This window comes from Acanthochromis polyacanthus, chromosome 23 (genome assembly GCF_021347895.1).
Source record: "Acanthochromis polyacanthus isolate Apoly-LR-REF ecotype Palm Island chromosome 23, KAUST_Apoly_ChrSc, whole genome shotgun sequence".
In the NCBI taxonomy this organism is placed as follows: Eukaryota; Metazoa; Chordata; class Actinopteri; family Pomacentridae; genus Acanthochromis; species Acanthochromis polyacanthus.
Window position 1 is genome coordinate 8,962,341 of NC_067135.1, and position 21,281 is coordinate 8,983,621.

Consider the following 21,281-nt stretch of genomic DNA (forward strand, 5'->3'; position numbering starts at 1 on the left):
CTTCATTTATCGATACGCTGTTAAAATGTGTCAGAGTAGATGTACGTGTCTATGGAAGCTCAGTATAAAAGGGACAACAGTGGTTAGACGGGGAAAAACCGTCAAAAACTGAAATATTCCTTTACATTAAGTCAACATGTCAAGAGTTATGAAGGATATCCAGCTGATTTGGAGTGGAAAAACCTTTTCTATGCAAGTGGCTACCACACTCAACTCCAACTTTCTACTACAGGGTGTTAGATGCGCATAAGTGCAGTACCGACTAATGTCAATTTTACGTTAAAGATAAATGTGGAGAAATATATAACCCTAAAATACATGACGTGGTGTATACAGCGTGATACTAACAACATGATCATTTGACTTAATGTCTTAGATGATGGAGGAAGACACCAAGAATCATTTGAAGCTCCTAAGTTTGTAGTTGCAAAGGTCAGAATTTTGAATTATTTCCATTTAAAGAAAGGTCACAGGGGTCAACTAAAGGTGAAGTGAATGAATCAACATGTTGGAGAACATTTTTATGAATGGCCCAAAGCAATTTTTCAAAAAAGAATGACCCAAATTTGGCAGCGGATCCACATCTATAAAGGCCAAAACGAGCAACCCTGGGCTATACGCACTTGAGAAAATTTGGAAATACAATACGGCTCCTTGACCCCTTCAGCGATCCAGACTAAAATTTTCAAAAAATCTACGAAATATTTCGATTTTTTCTTCCACATAATCAAAACGGTATATCAGTGAGTAAAGCCTTATAACAATGAATCCGTGACATTAATGTTGATGAACCCGTTTTAAAACAGCAACTCGACAAACTTTTTGCAACAGAAATGGACCACAACAATATTACATCCATTTTAAATGTATCACTACTACGCGGCATCTTCGTGAATGTGCCAGCCTTGTCAAAAACTGACCTTAGGTTTATTTGTAATGAAAGATATCGCCCGGTCCCGAAACAAGAACATTCAGAGTGAAAAGGGTTAAGCAATCAAAAGGTTAAAATAATGACAAATACCAAATTTGAATTAAAATATCGCAAATAATTGAATAAAATACACTTATTTTATTATTTTGCCCTTCGATAACCATTGCGACTACTGTAATATATTTCTATAAATGTTGAATTGACAATGACGCACTGATGAGCCAAATATTCTGATCAGTGAAAATTGCTGAACTGCCTTTAAAACGGAAAAGAAGAAATAAGAAATGGCATTAAAATTTGCAATTTTGCATCCTTTACAGTACAATAAATTTCGGACAAAAACATCAGTGTCACCAGTGTGATGAAAAGTGAGAATACGCTGTCAGTTTGTTTGCAACATTTCAACTCTTTTAAACACAAACTTTAATCACAGCTTATGGACAAACATATTTACAAATATAATTTTTCTGAAAATAACAAACAGAACACTGATGGTACTAGTTTTTTTAGGTTGTCATGACAAACTTGATGTGAGAGAATTACCCTTCAACTGCACTGTAACTCAGCTTACAAAAGGTTTTGATGCTAATCAGCCTCGCCACAGAAAGCTGGCCAGGCAGTAACCTGCGCTCTTTTATCAGATACAATCAGCTAAGAGGTGGCAAAGCACCTTTTGTTCACATCCACCTACATTCTGTCTGCTGTTAATTACATGGAAGTATTATTCCATTCTGATGAATGATCAGTATCACTTCCCTCTTACCCTCCCTCTGCCCCGCTGCAGCATGACTGCAACAGCACCACAAACTCAGTGAATACGACAATGTCAAAAAGGAAAGGAGTATTAGCCTAAACTGTAGAATTAGTCACCTGTATTATCTTTCCCGCATCTGGTTGACTTTAGAAGTAATCTAAACAGAGATTATCTATGTGACACGTAATTTTAAGCAGCAAACACACACGTTCTTTGGGGTAGTACAATACTGTTATGAAGGAACTAATATACAAATAGGTTACTAAAATCAGAAGAGGGACATGAAAAAAAGGCTGAAATCATCCTTCAGGGTGCATGCTGGTTTGCACGTGATATAACATAGCTAAGAGCAGGTGAGGACGCCAGTAAGGGAGGCCTCCACAGCCACTACAAGGGAGCTGCAGGAACCATGGCTGACAAGGGAGACACTGTGCATACAACAACTGCTTTCCGGATGTTTCGCTAGCCACAGCTTCATGGCAAAGCGAGTGGCAAAGCGAAAACCACTGTTGAAAAGACATCACATGACATGTGAGGTAGCTTTTGTCAGAACGCATGTGGGAAACAAGGTGGAAGAATGTTTTCATGATCTGACTGAAGCAAACTTGGGCAACTAAAGGTTGTGACAAACGCAGCACAGAAACATTGTTTCTACCCAGAACCATCCGGCTGTGGGGAAGCGTCTCTGCAGCAGGCCGTGAAAAGCCTAAATAAGGCGAAATGCAGAGAATCCTATCACAGTTTGCAAGACAAAGTACTTCAGAGAGGATTCATTTTGCAGCAAGACAACGATCTCAAACGTAAAACCAAAACTACATTAGAAAGAGTTTGTGGTGCAGAGAGACCAAGCCAGATTTCAGACATCCAAAATATACAGCATAACTTAAAGTCGTTGTTCACTCACAGTTCCCGCGCGACTTAAAAGGCCTGGAGAACTACTTGTAAAGAAAAAGTGGGGAAATATTGCAGCATCAAGTTGTTTCAAGCAGACATAGACGTATCCACCAACACTGAAAAGTCGAAAACACTTGAAAGGCACCTCCAATGCTACGAACTTGAGGAGGGCGAATTCTTATGCAGTAATTTACATTTTATTTCAGTCTATTCAGAAATGTTGAATTCTATTTTGGACACATTATCACTGGCCTATAAGAACTTAAACGAATGATGATTCCTCGGTTATAGTTGTACGTGTATAGATGAAACTAAAATGCATTGCGACTGACTGCCGTCCTTTCACCCCTCCTTTGAGGTAGTGAGTATGGAAGCACAAATCAATATTAGAAAAGCCATTTTAAGATAAATACTGCTGAGACAAGAAAGCAACTTGACTTAACTGTTTCCTCAGGCGTTGGTTTTCATGCCAGGCAGTGGAAATGATCAATACAGATGTTTATAATTTGGGCCTGCGTTGACACAGGCGCTGAAGTTTGCCTTCTTAATGTAAAAAAAAACAACAAAAGCAGTTGTTGCCCTCGTTCTGTCTGCAGATGTCAAAGAAGGTCGCAAAATCAAAGGAAGTCAAAAATAGCAGCAACAACAACTCTTCTTCTAATGCTCTGTCCAGCTCATTTAAATGAACTTAGGCAGACTAAATAGTAAAAATGTCTGTATTAAACAGCACAGCTGCACCATAAACTACAAAAACCACTATGAAGTCGAATTAACTCCTTGGTAAAACAGTCGCAACATAAATAGATTGGTTGAGCCACATGATTGTCCAATTACCAGCTTGAATGATCACTTTTAAAACCCAAAATTACGTGTAGGCCTTTCACTGACAGACTCCTGCAAGAAAATAACCTGAAAATGTGTGGATCAGAGCTAAATGAGGACCTGGTTTGTCATGATATCTTTACAGTGTTCACAATGAACAAAGTCAAGCTAAGCTTGTGGTTTTAAGCCTCTCTGTGTAAGATGTTTGGTGTAAACACCAACATGTTGCTGGTAACAACACTGAAATGCAACAAGCAATGTTGAGACTTTCTTGAGAATCAGTATTGCACAATTTGCCACAAAAGAAAAAAAGGATTATTTTAATCTCTCTCTAATAATTATTATACATGAAGACTTACCACTTACGGTAGTTAATGGAAGCATATTTCAGATTAAAAAGATACTGTCATTTGAACAATTTGACATATTTTGATTCATGTAATGTTAAGGAGGAGAAATGTTTACATATTCAGTGCATTTAAGTACAATAAATTTATAAAATATTATGAATCACATGTCAAATATTCATCTCAGTTGCCTCGCTGCAAAGTATCTTCTCATTTTTGGCTGCATATGGCATAATATTCAACAATTCTAACCATTTAAGCCATGAAATCTCTAGAGAAAAAAAAAGTTTAACCTTCATTGTATATTTTACCTAGCTACTTAGGCTCCTACAGATAAAAGTAACTGTTAAATCCTGTCATATAAGCAAGACTCAGAGGAGACAGGTGAGTTTTAGCAAGTTGCTAACAATGCTACTTTTGAATCTCGAGGTTTATTTGAAGATTCTCTAAATCTTCTGCATTGTAGTCTTCTGTTTATACAAAAAAAAACCACTGGAAGAAGGATTAAATTTGTATTCTTACCTATTAAGTTGTCATTACGAGGAGAGAGGCATCAGTGGCGGTGAAATACATGTGAGTCTGGTCTGCTGCTCTGTAGACATGTGTGAGAAAAGGGGAGGAGAGTGAAGAACAAGAGAGAGATGTAGTTTCGCCAGAGACGATCGGCCCTGTCGCTCTTTCAGTTGATCTTTAAGTCTTTCATCCACCTTGTCATAACACCACTGTATGTGTGTGTCGGTGTGTATGTGTGTGTGTGTGTGTGTTAGTGTATGTGTGTTACGAGCTGTGTCATAGTGATGCTGGAAAGTAGAGAAAAACACCCCAGTGTGTGGCTTAAACCTCACACACATATACATGCATAGGTACGCACACTTTCAGTTTGAGTGGGTGATCTTTTTTTCTCCCCTCTCATCCCTCATTTTCTCTTATAGTGTCTTTAGGTCTGTTTGTCTTTTTAAAGGGCCACACACTAATGTTTTACATGCACATATGTCAACTGTAAAAACTAAATTCACAGCAGTCTGTAAACAGTCAAGGTCTGATGTCATAAATTTACTTTCTGAATTGATGTTTGCACTTTTCGATACGTAAGTAATAAAAAGTCACGTCAGAGCACTTGACGTATTAAGGTCAACCCTTTACAATACTACATTACTGAGAGAAAAAAACCCACAAAAATCCACTGATTCTCAATGAGCAAGATCTTAAGTGGCAGTAAGAAGAAAAAAACTTGTAATTCTTGTCCTGATTCTTCTATGCCTCATTTGCAACTAGGAGGGATCAATTAAGTTTATCTTGTCTTATCTTACCTTATCACAAGAAGAAACATCTGGCACAACCAGCTTCAGGGAGGGCAGCTGTCTGCAACATTCGGTTGGAGTGAGGATGAAGGAGAGAGAGAACAAACAAGACAACAATGAAGACAATGAAACTTTAAAGGGGGCCGATAGGGCTCTGATACATACATGAAAAAGTACACAACTATGGCCAGCAGTTGGTTAGGTTAGCATTGCACCATGCCTGGAAACAGGGAAGAACAGTTAGTGAACCCTGCCCTACAGTAGTAAAATCTACCTATCAACATCTCCAGAAGTCATAAATTAGCATATCTAACTAGTTTAATAAGGACAGAAAATGTTGTTAAAAGAGCTACATATGAGGCGTAGTAGGTCAAAACAAGCAAATCAAGAAAAATCTGGCCTCTTATCTCATGTGAAACTGTGTAACTTCATTGCTTCCATAGATTAAACAAATAAGATTTTACATACTAAATAGCAAACACCCAAAGAGTTGCTAAGCTAACGTTTGGACAAAGACGGTCTACACATTTCTGGTTTTATTGCTGGGTTAACTATGTAGGTTTCACATGATAAGCTTTCCATTTACTGCTCAGGAAGAAAGCAAATACACATGAATTCTTAAAGAGTATTAAGTTTTGAACCACTCCATAAGAAGTACATATTTTTTGTCTTATTTAAGTTAACAAACCTGAACTTTAGGCTTTGAGACTACACAGTTAAGCTCATAGTTAAGCTAACGATCTAAGTTGTGATATGCCTCTCATTTTTCATTCAACAGAACTGCAAATAACTTTAAATCCCTAAAAAGTTTAACTTTTGAAGCATGTTTAATTCAATACACTTCAATTTAAGGCTCCGTGGCTACACGACAGGAAAGGTGTTAGCTAAACCAACAAGATGTAAGATTTTAGTTAGCGTGTTCAGGATGCTGCTGGGCTAATTTTTGTTACCTTTGGAAGAAGCCAGCCTAGCAGTTTCCGGTCTTATTGCTTGGTTGGTTGTTTTCTCTTATAATAAGCCTCTCAGTTATCACTGAACAAAATAGGAAAATAGCAAATAAGTTAAATTTCGTTCTGACTCTTTACACTAACATACCTGTAATTTACACAATTTAGAAGGGTCTAGTTGGTCTAGCCATTTCTGTTGTTATTGCTAAGCTAATGATGTACGTCTCTCATTATAGGTTTCTTCATTCTTCATTTATTGCTCAACAAGAAAGCAGATACCCTTAAATTCCTAAAAGGTTTTACCTTTGGAACCATTCAAAATTGAACATACCTACTTAAGTTTAGGCTCTGAAGCTACACAGTAGATAAGAGGCGCTAGGCTAACTACCTTTGGACAAAGTCTGTCTAGCTGTTTCTGGTCTTCTAGCCTAGGTCGAATTATCATTCAACAGGAAAGAAAATACACATAAACCCTTAAAGAGTGATAACTTTTGACCCATACTTCTGACATATTTACATTTCTTTTACTTAAATGAACATACCTTATGTTTATGTTCTAAGACTATGTGGTAGAGACGGGTTAGCTAAATCAACAAGCTGTAACGTTTTAATTAGTGAGTGATTTGGTCTAGCTAGTTGCTAAGCTAACTATGTAAATTTCTCTTGATAAGCTTCTCATTTGTCACTCAACAAGAAAGCAAAAAGGCCCGAATCCTGAAAGACTTTTAATTTTTGAACAATTTCCAAAGAAATCTACATTCTACATTTAAATTAGCTTACCTTAAGTTTGGGCTCCGAGGTTACACGCTAGAGGAGTTAGCAGGAGAGCCAGATACTTGAAATTAGATAAAATCAGCAAAGGAAAATCAAGGTTTCAGAAAGGAAAATAACTTGTAGTTTCAAATTTACTCTACTACTTTTTAAGCTTATGCATGTGTTTTGTGTGAAGTAAAATAAGATGAAATAAAGTAGAACACCTGATGTTTTTCAAGGTGGAGTACACTCAACATGTACATGTGATAAATGTAAGGAAATTTTACTCTTTAGTTCTTAATATGTGATTACTAATTAAAGAGCCTGTTTATTTAGTGGCTGTTTCTTTGTGTTCTTGTGTGTGTGGTTCTTTCGAGCACTAAATGTTGTTCTTTATTTTATTGGAGTAATTTAGTGGCAAGTAAAGAAATTACAGTTACAACTCATTATTTTCTTTAACAATTAATCTGTAGATTATATTTTCAGTTAACTAACGTCTACTGCGGCTTCCCACATCCCAAGGTGGCATCTTTTAAAATGCTGTTCCCTCTGACCTACACGCCAAATATTAAGTGTATTATAATGGACGACCCAGTAATGTTAAAATTCTTACATTTACAATTCATAAATAAAATTTCCTAAAATGTGTGTGTGTGGCTGCTAAAAGCAATCAGTGTATCTTGATTTCAAAACCAGATCAATAAGGTTTAGGGATGTATTTTACAGTTTATAGTGATTGATTCTGTGTTTGTGTCCATTTCTTTTGCTTTCTGTTGCTCTGAAGGTTACAATTTGGATACTTTTTAAGCACCTAGAAAGAAAAATTAATAAATGGTTAACAGCATCATGTGTTTTTTCAACATGCACATAATAATTTGATTTAAAGTGCTCAGAGTACTACCTATTTTAAAAAGCCTCTAAGGAATCACTCGAAAGAGGTTCTTCACCCTCACTATCCTAAAAATGGTTCTTTAAAGAACAATTTTTGTTAAAAGTCTTTAGAGCACCATTTAAGGTGTTTAAACAAACCTTTGCAGTTTCTTTAAAATATTGTTTGTTTGTTTTTGAAGATTCTGTGCTTAAAGGGTCTTTACGGAACTAAAACTGGTTCCTCCACGTTATCTCCAGTTAGCACTTTTTTGAGTCTTGTAAAATTATATTTGCTTAAATAGGGATATTAGGATAACGAGGATCCCAGTGCTCCCTAGGTCAATCCGACCCTGATAAAACTGCACAGGAGTGACAGTTCAGTTACATTCTGATGCAATATTCAATAATCAGGGTTCAAAAATAAAGTATCCCTCTCCCGTCTAGGCTTAAAGTGCTCTTGAGCAAGGCACAGAACTTCAAAACATACTAGATGAGTTACAGTTTGGTCCAAAGCGTATGTTGTGTAAAGCTGTATGAAGCAGCGTTTTGGTGAACATACAACAGATGATGGGTCAAAGTGAAATATTTATTCATTAGAAACGGAGCACTGCTTGTTGGTCTCAATCAGATGGATATAAAAGTGACATGACTGCAACAAGAGGTGTCTTTTATGGATATAAAGGTCAGTGTTGTATTAAAGTGTTAAGATAATGTCTGTATGTTGAGTGGAGAGCCTCGATTTATGATTTCCTTTTGAATGCAGAATATTTTACCGTCTCTTGGTTTTGGGGCAGAGGGCTTTAAAGCGAGGTGACAAATCAGGAACACTATGCTATTTCACTACCTCTGTCTCTGCATTGTTCCATGAAAGCTGATGAAAGGTCATGTATAACTTCATGTCACAGTGATGTAAAAGGTGCCTGTGTGTGTCAGACTCAGACTGAGAGTCAGTCATGAGTGTGCACGGCGGTGGTTTGGTTTCACAGCGGCGTGGGGTGAAGGCAGAGGTGGCGAGACGGGCTCTGATTCCCGGTATCATCAGCTTCAAACCTCCCCTGTGATACCACAGCAACACGACGGCCCTGTATTGTACCAAGACCCTGAAACTGTGCTGAGTTAACTTAAGCTTAGTTTCACCTGTTAGATGAATTGTTTGACATTTTTTTTCCCAAAAGAGTGGGTTAGAAGCAGTGCTTTTGAATGAGAAAATGCATTTTTTTTACACCAAAATGTAAAATTGGATTGCCAGTTATATCATTTTGGAGTTAATTGATTTGTGTATTTTGTACCAAGTTTAACTTTTTGCCCATCTCACATTGCAATACAAGACAGATTTGAAGATTAAACATCCAAAATTGACTGTATCTTAAAGTACCACACCTACAAAAGCATCAAAATCATAATCTAACAGTATAACATTACATATTCATCATCTACAGTTATAGAAATTTTTGAAGTGAAGAGGCTAATCGGGCTGGAAAATTATACTAAGACACAATAATAACAAACAAACATAAGTACATGAAATAAAATTGATTTTTAAGAGGATTTAAACAACATTTCTGTGTTTTGGGAAGGTTGTTGCAAAATCTAAATTCCAAGTATCCAAAATCTTAAGTAAATATACTAGTTAAACACCAAAGTGGACAAATACTCCAGTAAAAGTATAAAATCTTACATTTTTGCTCTAATATACCGTAAGTATACATTTGTGACAAGGAATGCAAGGATGTAGCTAAGCACATTTATCTAATCACTGTACTTCAATACAAGTTTGAGGTGATAATTTCATGCTACTCTATGCTGTTGATAAAGTACATTTCAGAGGCAAATATTACACTTTTTATGTCACCATATAGCTGATGGCGACATTTACGCAACAAAACGTTTACATACAGAGTTATTAAATATAATGCATTGTTACAGATAATATAGTAGTACAGGATACATTAGCTACATCTTATCCAGAGTAAATGTATATTTACATTTTAATGCATTTGCGTTAACAATGTAGTAATATAACACATAGTAGTATTGAATACTTTGACTTGATGCACTAACTACATTTTGCTAGTAATACCTAAAAACTAAACACCACACAGAGCAAATACTAATAGTCCTGCACTGAAAATGGAACTAAAGAATACCTTTGTAGTAATGGTAGTAGTAGCACTAACTTTAAATAGAATTGGCTGTTTAAATAGAAACTCAGACTTACCAGTATTCGAGCAAATGTAGCTGTGCAAGTTATGTTTGCCGTTTAAAGTCAGGTCACGTACTGTAATGATTTGCCCACAGATTCTGTTCCAGTTTAAATACAGCCGCTTTAAAAGAAGAGTTATATTGTAATCCAGCATTTTTCTGAAGTAAAATAAACTCAAACTATAACTGCTACTCAATGTAATGAACAAAACCACAGAGGCTGCTGTGATAGAGACGCAATACCTTCAATACCGTGCTCTCCCTTTGTGTCTTTCTAATTGAACATGTCAGTACTTTAAACAAAACTAAATCAACTGCATGGATGTTTTTAAAGTGACTAACATTTAATTTTTGATCAACATATCAGTTTAAGTAAAACTACAGTAAAATGAACTCGACTCCTCAGCCTTCATCTGTCATCTCATGCCTCATAGAGAAATTATTTCAGTAAAAATGTGACTTGACAGAAGAAATGATGCATTTTTAATCACAAGTGGGCAATTTTGCCGACAGCATTCGAGTCAGCTCAGTCCTTTGAAGCTCTACATTTATAAAAAAGCAGCTGTGGAAATGCAACACACATAAAGGGGACATTGGTATCTTTAACTGCTCATTCATCTATCAAAGTAAAAGTCATTCACAAAAAACAGACTATATCACAAATTACTGTCATTTGTTTGTATTTCTGCCATAAGAATTTTATGTAATCTATTTACCAGCATTAAAAATTGACATTTTCTTTCCTAAATTCAAAATTCTCATGTTTTGTGTAGGTGAAGTTACTGTGAGAAAGTCACTGGCAGGTGTATGATCCATTTAGTGAAATGCATATTTACTTGCACAACGTACGTTTTAGATTACGGTATCATACGCCTATCAAACTTATCTCAGGATGGCGATAAAATACAGACGTGCTTCCTCTGCTAACATCTGTGACACACTTCCACACACCTGTACACACAGAAAACAGCGAGCATCTCATCCGATATCATCTTCAGCTTAAAAACACAACGCCGACTATAATAGAAATAGTCGCACACATGAAATATGAAGAGTACACAGGAGTCAGTGCCGAGCTTTCTGTTTATTCATTTCCAAATCAGTTCACTTGACAAACTTGAATCGCCACACATTTTCAAAGTTGACTCTGGCTTTTGGTGAGAAAAACAAAAAGAAAGCCCATAAGACAAAGTAAAACCGTCACTAAAACAGAACATTTTAAAAGTCATGAATGAGAAACACCACAGTTACTACAGAAATGCCCCAAAGAACAAGAATGGAATGTTTGAAGCACATTTGGACAATGCGCAGATAGTAAAAAAAAACCTAAACAAAACATCACAAAAGAACAAAACGTTCAATTGAGGAGTGCACATCTGTGGTGGCTGACTCTTTTCCTCGCACAATAAAAACGGCAAAAACAACCTAAAAATATCCAAATGAGTAGATACTGGCCTTTATTTTGTATCTGTACAGCTGATTTTTCTTCGACCCAATTTAAGTATGCTCTGTCTAAGTAAACTGATGGAACTTTCTATTTATCACAGTAAAAAGTAATATCCTATATCATTTCAATGCCTCATCTTTTTCCTATGGATTTAGTATCTTTTAAAAAACAGAAATCTCAAGTGCAGCTCTCCTATAGCTTGGCGCCTCCTTTAGGCTGTATAGGGGAACTGCAGGAGGACTGCATGTCCAGCTCCTAGTTTTAAATTGTCCAGGTTGATGGAGGAATCAGCTGCAAGGTCTGAGTCAGTCGACATCTTCACCTTAGCCGACTTTGGCAGCTGTACTCCATCTGCAGGAACAAAGTTAATTATGTTTAAAAAAACTAAACTGACAGAAAGAGAAACACATTAGATGTTTCTGTTGATGTGCAACTTGCCTGTAGGTGTCAGTTTGAGTGTGAGCTGCTTCGGCTGCGATCCCCAGTTCACCGCCGTTATGTATCTCTCGCTCTGATCCCACACACGGAGGAAAGAAAGCGAGGAATCTGAGGAGTAGAGGGAGTAGTAGTCGCCGTGGAGGAGAGAGCGCTCTTTACCTCGCAGGTCGCTGAGGGATTTGAACCACTTCCTTACATCAACACGCTCCGTACGCCGAGTCTGTAAACGTGAGGTTTAAGGAAATCTTTTAATCACACTGAAAGCAAGCAAGTGACTGCTCAAGAAGTCTGATTCTCCGCTCTTTACCTTAGCATCCTCATTCTCGGAAGCCTCTTTGAAGGTTCCTTCTCTATATCCCAAATCATCTGAGGAGCATCCTGACAGAGCAAAGATGAAAGTTACACTCCACAACTGATGCACAAATAATGAAACACTTAAACATTTGAGCGTTTTTGTAGCTCACCGCTGTTGCCTCAAGGCCAATTTCATCTCCGTAGGTAAACACTGGGGTTCCAGGCATGGTGAATAGCAGAAGCTGGTAGAGACGAATCAGGCCCCAGCTTGTTGCCAGTTTAGACAGCTGGTCCTTTTGTGCAGCACCGAGCCCCCAGCCCACACTTCTCTGATCAGAGTGGAGGTCGTCCATGTCCTTGATGCGCTCCACACCTGCAGATATTCAGGAAAAATTATCACCTGAAATGCACCTTTTGGCCTCCATATCAGTGGTTTATTTTATTTATATAGGTACAATTAAAATAAATCAACATCAGCCTCATTACTATGCAGGAAGAGGGGTGCTAGAATTATGACAAGGCATGAAATGGGTAACAAAATATAAAGTTCAGCAAGAAAGCAGTCCCCCCCCCCCCCCCCAAAAAAAAAAAAAACAAAACAAAAAAAAAAAAAACGAGAAGACAAACACTTAAAACACGTGCAAGCACAATAGACCAGCTCCTGCCTACCTCCAGTATTGCGGCTGAGCAGGTCAGACAAGACCAGATCTACTCCAGAGGTATTAACCAGATGAGACACCTCTGGTGCTGGAATACCTTCAACCACACCCATCAGTGCCCTGAGAGAAACAGAGTAAAGTCGGGTCATCGTAACAACACAACAGAAAACAGCTTACATACTGCGAGAACTCGTTAAAATATAACTAAAGTATAAAACTAAAGGTTGTATCAGAACCTGTGAGGCAGCATAATAATGATTTGTGTGTCATTTCTCAAATCCACCACAAGGTGTCACTTTAGTTTCAACACAACACTGGCTTGAGGGTGAATGCTTTTGTTCTCCATGTTCTCTCAGGGAACATGACCTTGTCACAGCTGACATTTACTCCTGCTTGAAAAACTGCTTCCCCAAGACAAAACAGCCCTACAGCTTTTTCCAACTACTGCCTCAATTCTGAAGAGGAATCTGCCACCAAATTGAGCTTCTTCTAATTTAAAAATCATACTAGTTTTGTTTTTTTTTGTTCTAACTAACTTTTCCCATGTCTGCAGGCACAAGCTAGATGCATTCAAATGTCTAGCAAATAAACTATTCAGTGTTCCTGGACAAATTTTCTGTTTATGCTGAAGCAAAGGAAGCTAGAAAAGAAACGGCAGCCATATGTACCTCTTCTTGGTGTCATCAGTGCGGTTGCCCTGGACAGCCAGCTGCAGTTTTGACCAATCAGCAGATTCGGTGGCAACAGTGAGCTGAGACAGCTTGATGCCATCAACACCAAAATTCAGCCAGTACTCAGCTGCAGCCTGGAAGACAACATGAGGACTTCAGCTACAGCAGCTACACCAGTTTACCAACACAAACTCCGTAAAGTAGGACCACAGAATACATTGCTTTTTTTTTCTAATGGGTAATTTAACATTTGGCCAAATAAACAAAAACAAATGGTGTCTGTGTGTCCTACCTTCACTTTCTCCATCATATCATCAATATTGTCAGTGAACCAGGGATCAGATCCCTTGGCGTCTGGAGTCAGGTCTAACACCACATAGATGCCTAAAAGAAACAAGACACAAAGGTTACCTATAACTTGAAAAGTCTCATATTCCCCCCAAAAAATCCAGCAAAAATAACTGAACGAGCCCAGCTTCTGTGAGTCACAAAGTCTATGCTTTTAAATGTAACTGATCTCAGTTGTAAAAAAAAAACCAAAACCTACCCTTCTTGTGGGCTTTGTCCAGCACGGCTTTCAGGTCATCCTGCGTACCCAAGGGCGAGTCGATCTGTTGAAGTTCAAGCGTGGCTGACCTGTTGGGCTGGACAGTGTGGATAGGGCCGAGAACCAGAGCTTTCACCTTCAACTGGTTCATGTCATCCAACTTAGCTTCAACACCTGGCCAAAGAAACCGACAGACAGGGAAGGAAAATGAATCGCTGAATCAAGCGTGAATTTCACAAAGACCATATGTGTGAAAAGTGACATGGTCAGAGGGTCAGGGAGAGAGGGCAGGAGGTTGGACGGCTGCTTTGGTAGTTTAGGAAACAGCAAAGTGCAAAATGAGGATGTGTATGAATGAATACTGCTGCCCTTTGAAACAGATATTGACTCAAGGCAGGAGCATGTGAATGATACTACGCACACCCTCTGCCGGCCATGTGAAATCTGAGCACAAGGAGGTCCTTTATGCAGAAAGAATATGAACCAGTCACGTGTGGTTGTTGGAATTCCACCCAAAGCCTCCTGGAAACCTGACAAATCCCCACTAACTCACAAAAAGAACAGCAATACATTCTGTCCTTCATGGCTCTCTTTTTAAGTTCCACATAATGAAAATAAAAGCCTGAAAGAAATTAAGTTATTTTGCTGCCATTATGCAAAAAGGTTTTTAAACTTGGCAATAAAATCTACAGTGTTGCTCAACTTTACTTCTGAAAAGAAAAGATTTGTAAGAAAACATGACATGTTCATTTTTTGTGTTCTTTAGACCTTTAGTCACTCAGCCTCGTCAGCAGTTTGGTATCTAGCCAGCTGAGAGAGGTGACGCAGAACTAAGGAAACCCAAGACACTGTCACAAGATTCTTCCATGTGAATCAGCATGTGGGACCACATTAAGGCCATGACGTTTCATAATGTGATCTCCAAGTCTTATTTGAGGAACATGAACAACTTAGTGCGCAGAAGAACATGCAAACATAAGCAAGAAATACCATCAAACGTTAACCGAAACATTTTAAAAAGCAAAATAAATAGATTCACATTTATGCTAAAAACCTCAAAATAGCCTACCTTTCAGGTCTGAAGAGAAAGCTTTAACGTCAGAGATCTGGTACATAGGTCCTTCATTCCACCAGCTCATGTCAGGGATGGGTTTGCATCTTGGGGCCTGGACAATGATCACTATGGCTCCAGCTAGCATGCCGACCCAGCCGAGCCAAAACAGGACAAGAAGCACCCAACGAGTTCTCACCCATCTGAAAACAGAGTGTCAGGGGGAAAAAATTCTAATGAACACCGATTTTACACCACACACCAATACAAGGGTGCCCACAGCAGCTCTTTGTCATTAACTCTTACCCTGGAGTACCAGCAACCTTCATCAGCTCCTCTTTGGACAGGCCGGTGAATGTAACCTCGTCTTCAGGAACCTTCAGCTTCACGCTGCCATTTTTCTCTCCGCCTGCAGCCTGGCCATCGCCCGTCATGGGCTGCTTCTCAGGATCCATCTCATTGAGCTCCACTTCTTTCATGTCGATCTCCGTGTCCTTACTCATGGTTTAATCTAGGGTGAGGAACAGGATGATGTGTGAATTGTCAAGTTGACCTTGTCTTCCTACAAGGCAGAAAGGGCATCCTGAGTAAAACATAGTAATTTTTTTTGTCTGCATAATAATGAGATCAAAATAGAGAACTAAAAAAAAAAAAAAAAAAAAAAAAAGAGTTGGGGGCTTCTTCACATCAGTGAACATTTTTTTCTAAACTATTATTATGTTGCACACCTTCCAAGTCAGGACATGACAACAACGGCTACACTTCTTTAGCAAATTCCTACAACAGAAATTAGGCGGGTTTGCTGATGAACAGCTGCAACAGTTCTGTACTGACGTTAACTAACATTAGCAGTTAGCTAGCTAGCAAACTTAACGTTAAACAGATTATATTAACAGTACTGGTTACTGTAATTTGAAATAAAAATGAACATACAGCTCATGAAGAGCTTTTGTTCCGCTTAATTCAACAGTTGCCTGATGAAACACCGGCAGACAATTACAACGAGCTTCAAACAACGGAAACAATGCAGCTACCCTTCACAATAAGGGTGGAATTAATTAATTAATGGAAAAAAAAGACCAAAAAAGGATACAAATGGCATTGCGGCAAGACTGACAAAGAATAAAAATATGGAAAACTACGTGTTACTTCTGATATCTCTTTTTTGTCAAGTTGATCCACAATACTTGACATGAGTTACATTTTAATGCGTTTTATTAATTAATCCAACCGGATGTGTATCGGTTGACCGGTTTATTCTGGTTCTCCTTTAGTTCTCGTTCCCACAAAAATACTGAAATAATATTCATGTAATAATAAACTACCAACTTTTATCGACGTAAAATTAGCTATAAACTTGACTTGATACAAATAATGACGATAAAAGCATTTAATATCGTGTCATTTGGTTTGTCGGAAGATGATGAAATCAAACCCATCCCTACGTCACACTCAGATACACGAGGCTTCTTTGCACTCGTGAGTCCGTAATGAAGTTTAATGAACTAAACTACCGGAAAAGACTATTCTGAACTTACTCTGTGATTGTAAAGTCCATGAATAAATTCAGATGTACCTGTTTAAAGTCTGTCCGTGTGTTTGTTCTGTCGTCCTCAATCGTTTATCCTCTCGTCTGTCTCTAATCCCACAAAGAGCCTCTCAGTATTTGTAGTTGCTTTGGTTTCTCCGCCCATAAAGGGAGGAACCAGTCATTTCCCTTCCTTACAACTGCCCTGCCTGTGTTCCTGGAAGAGATGAACAAATAAACAAACAAATTAACAGCGTCGAACCACTTGTACACTCCAAATCAACATGTCAACATTCACTTTCGGACATTCAGTATTCAGTCTCCATGTTGGATATTTGCTACATACTCAAAAGCAGTGCCTTAGACTTGTTGTTTTGTTCCAATTTTTTCATGATACTTAGAATATTTAATGCTGTGAGTTTTACAGACCAATTTTATATTGAATTGCTTTATTCTATCATTTTGACTACCAGTTGTGTTTTTTTAATGAAACAGCTTTTGCATGTCTTATTGGGATTCTCGTGGTACACTATTATTCAGGGGCACTTGTTAAATAAACTAAGGGCCAAGCTGTGCTGTCTATGTGCCTCTTGCCACCTGGAAATAAACTGAAGGACAAAGTGGGCTCACATGCCACCTATAACAGAACTGTTTTTATTTGTTTATTTTATTGTGTTTTATCCTTTGTAAAGTGTCCTTGGGTGTTATGAAAGGCACTGTGAAATAAAATGTATTATTATTATTATCTTCTGTAAACTGTTAACCAACAGATTCAGTTATCTGTTATACTATGGAAACCTGAATTCCTGAAGATAATTCAATCATTTTAATGAGTCAGGCTGATTGATTAGTCTTTTGATCAGAGGAGATCAGCAATCTCTGTTCCTCCTTGATCTAATTTGCCATATTACCCTCTCTCCACCTTATCTTACAGACTTTATTTGCATCATTTTCCCCAGTAAACATCCACTGAGATATCTAATCAAAGTCTCATATGATCTTGACACTATGTTGCTTACTCAGCTGAACTGAGCTTGCAAAGTTATCCAGTTTAACAAAAAAGAAAAAAATGGAGCCGCGTTGGTTTTCTCTCTGTAAAGGTATATAAATAGCTTGTTGATCTCATTCTGAAATGTCAGGTTGTTGTTCATGCTGCTGCTGTTTTCTTTCAATGTGAGAGATCCGAATTAGGACTGGCCAGCTGCATGTTGATGAAAGATTTTAATAAATTCTCATGTAGTAATGGGTTTTAAAGCAGAGATAATATGAGTCAGCAGCCAGATCAGCTCCCTTCTGTCTGTGCTTGCACTCTAAAACATTCCCCAGCTGTTGTTGACCTTCATAGAATTACAGTAGGAGCAGACTTCTAAGAACAGCAGGAATAAATCAATGTTTTGTACCGAATGTGCTGTGGGATGTTTCTGGCCCTGTTTGTTTACTTTGTTGCATACTGTTGAAATGTATTCCGATATATATAATAAAGAAGAATGAATGCCTATGTGTAAATATTAGCCACGTTTATCACGTTCCTCTCAGTTATATGTGCTGTGATAGTTTCAAGAGTATTGTTTATGTAGTTTCCCCTCAGTCAAAGTGCAAAACATGCATCTACATAATAAAAAAACTGCTGGCTTGCAAAGCATCAAAGACACAAAATCAAAAGGCAAAAGCTTTCAAAGACTCACAGCGCCCTCCATAATTATTGGCACCCCTCGTTAAGATGTGTTCTTTAGCTTCTAATAAATTCATTTTTTTTCTAAATAATACAGGACCACAATGGAAAAAAAAAGGAAAATCCAACCTTTAGTTCAAGTGTGTTTACTAAGTCGGGAAAAAAATCCCACATTAAGAAATAATTCTTTTACATCAAATCATGTGTGCCACAATTATTAGCACCCTTGATGTTAATATTTTGTGCAACCTCCTTTTGCCAACAAAACAGCACCCAATCTTCTCCTATACTACATTTTTCAACAATTTTCAGTTTGAGAGTATGCTTCTGCAATAAAAATTGAATTTATTTTAAGGCTTTCAACACATCTTAAGCAGGGGTGGCAGTAATTATTGAGGGCGCTGTATGATATGGATATCCCTGCTCTTTAGTTTTCAGTATCTTGCTTTCTACTGTCTTTTTGCCCTTTCCCCACCTGTTCAGTTTTTTTCTCTGTTTCTTCTCTTATGCGGCGACAGGTAACTGCAGAAACACGCTCAGCCGCATTGCTTTTACATGCCCGTACCTCTGCGTGTGTGTGCATGCCCTGTGCTGTGTTTTTATTCAGTCTCTACAGAAACATGAAGTTTGACCTACTTTATGCTTTTTCAGAACAATTGATCAAACTATCTTGCAAGCATGGGCTAATCATATCTCTGGTCTCGGGACTGTCGTTTGACTTATTAGCCATATTTTCATTGGGGGGAAATGCTCATTTATTTATTATTCACTCCTGCTGCACAGTCACAGTCATCTCTATATGAATCTTTCTATATTTAGGCTTTGGCATATTCCTAATAAAGTTAATATGCTGCTGTGGCTCTATTTTTGGAAATATGACCCTGTTATCTTTAATAACCTGTGCTGTTACTTAATCAAATCACTTAAGTTTTTGTGCCAGGATTTGGTACTGGAAACTGGAGCGTGCCATCTGATGACCACTTAATATTTCCAAGAATGAAACACTGGCTTTAAAGTCAGTGTTTGGCTGCTGTATGTCTGACATTAAGATATAGTATTCTTATATTCCCAACTGTGACCAGGTTTTTTGCACCATCTATTTCTGTCTGAAGCTGTTGCTCACACGTGTGTTCAGCAGAGTCGGGCTGTAACTGAGCTGCGGAGCGCCAGTGGTTAGGAACTCACTGTGTTGCTGATCTGGGATAAATGAAGGACTTGAGTGAAAAACTGAGCAAAACAGGGAAAGGGGGAAGAGAGTAAAAGGACTGGTTAGATCTGGAAACAAGAGTAAGGAGGAGGGAGGAGCTGCAAGAAGGAGGGGAAAGGGCAGACAGTGAGCGAGGAAGGGGGCCGGGATGTAAACATGTTTATGAGCCGAGAGTGAAGAGAAATTTGGAAATGAAATTTGAAATGAAACGCAGTCGCCACTATTAATAGAGACACAACACCGAGCAATAGGAACACCGTGTTTTTCCAACATGTGCAGTTTAATATCTGTTACAACCAGAACTTCCATAATGTAGTGAGCATCTGAAACCTAATATATTCTAACATCCAAGTCAGACCAAAAAAATCCTGATGTGCAAATTAAACAGAGCACGACATGAGTCAGTACAGTTAGGCTTAAAAGACAGATTTCAAAAGCTTTATCTTGATATCAGTGAGTCAGAGCTGCAGGGCAGTTCATCTAAACACACATACAGCTTCAATGCGCTATACATTCTTCTCTGAACCCTGTGAGAGAGTTTATTTTGCAAGACAGCAGGAGCTTGAAAAGAAAAAAAACAGCACACCCCGACCAGTTCAGACCAGTCTGGCTCAGGACTTGTGCTTTCATCTCATTGTTTCAGGATCACTGCAGCACAGTTCACACACTTTTACAGTTCAGACGGACCAAGTGCAGTTCAGGGAAACATTTCATCTAAAAAAAGCAAAATGTGCACGTTTACAGATTAGTTTGTTCAAACAAATCAAATGTCCAGTTAACAAATAGAAAATGTAAATACTTGTTACATTTTGTGCTAGATATAAGAACATATCCAAAAATATTTTTTAAAAAAAACTGCTAAAAAGGTGAAATATCTGTGAATATCTGTGAAATAATGATATTTTAAAAACTGATTTAAATACAGTAAAACTGTGTCATTTGACACCAAACATTACAAAAGAATGAATGACTGTTATTTGGTCATTTTTTATGGCTTTGGCTTGTTTTTTAAATATTTTTTTTCAACAGCTAACATGTAAATTAATACATTTCTCTGCAATTTTACTAGATATCATCCGTAATTTGACAAAAAAAGGTGAAATCCGTGAAAATAGCATTTTAAAAAACTTTACTATTTGGAATGTTTAACAAACATAATTTTTCTTTCAAATAATGACAAATATCTGTAAAAAAAAGTTCTTTAAAATTTCCTATAAAAAGTAAGATACTTCTATATTATAACATTAAATAAATGTTGTAAAACTATTGAATAACCTTTGGTCTTTTTCAAATTTACAATTAACACCTAAATTGATCATTTTCTGGGGGTTTTCTATAAAGTGAGTTTAAAACAGCTGAAAACGCTCACAGCACAGTGTAGAAATATTAGGGAAAAGAAATATCCACAGGTCACAATGCTGCACTGATAAAAGGAGTATAATTTACAGAGCAAATCGAGATAAAGTGCATGAAGTAGACGTGGATTCAGGTACAGTAGATGTACACGGACTTTGAGTCGTATTATGAAATGTTAATGTTTTATGTTCAGTGCCACTGATATCACTCATATTTTGTGGTTACAAATTAACCCACAGCTGTGATATGTGGAGTCATTAAATGCTTTGCTGACTGTGCTGAACTTTTCTGCTTCTACTCTGTCCTCTTGTGCTTATCTTTCTGTCTGTAAAACATTTCCTCCTGCTCTTTTATTCTTTCTAAGTTTCCATTGTTTCTATATTGATAAAAACATGAGGCTTTGGTTTGTCTCAGACAAAGAAGAGCCTGTTCAGTGTGAAAAAGCTTCCCTTTAGAACCACAATAGGGGACAAAAACTGATAAAGCAAACACTAATTATTGCATCGCATCAGTGCATTCTCCATGAAACTATGAAATGCATACATTAACCCTCCTGTTGTCTTCATTTATGGGCACCAAAAAATATCGCT

The 21,281-nt window shown here is 37.7% G+C and overlaps 2 protein-coding genes across 2 annotated transcripts in view; both read right to left on the reverse strand.

Annotated features, from left to right (window-relative positions):
* Window positions 1–21,281, reverse strand: part of LOC110962536 (pyruvate carboxylase, mitochondrial) — a 627,844-nt gene that overhangs the window by 354,169 nt on the left and 252,394 nt on the right.
* On the reverse strand, window positions 10,887–16,638 carry slc3a2a (solute carrier family 3 member 2a). Its single transcript, XM_051943663.1, is given in 12 exon segments — window positions 10,887–11,619; window positions 11,707–11,926; window positions 12,014–12,039; window positions 12,042–12,084; window positions 12,171–12,373; window positions 12,670–12,779; window positions 13,328–13,464; window positions 13,623–13,714; window positions 13,878–14,051; window positions 14,947–15,131; window positions 15,235–15,439; window positions 16,505–16,638. Coding segments are annotated over 11 exon segments (1,527 nt in total). The 5' UTR covers window positions 15,432–15,439; window positions 16,505–16,638; the 3' UTR covers window positions 10,887–11,479.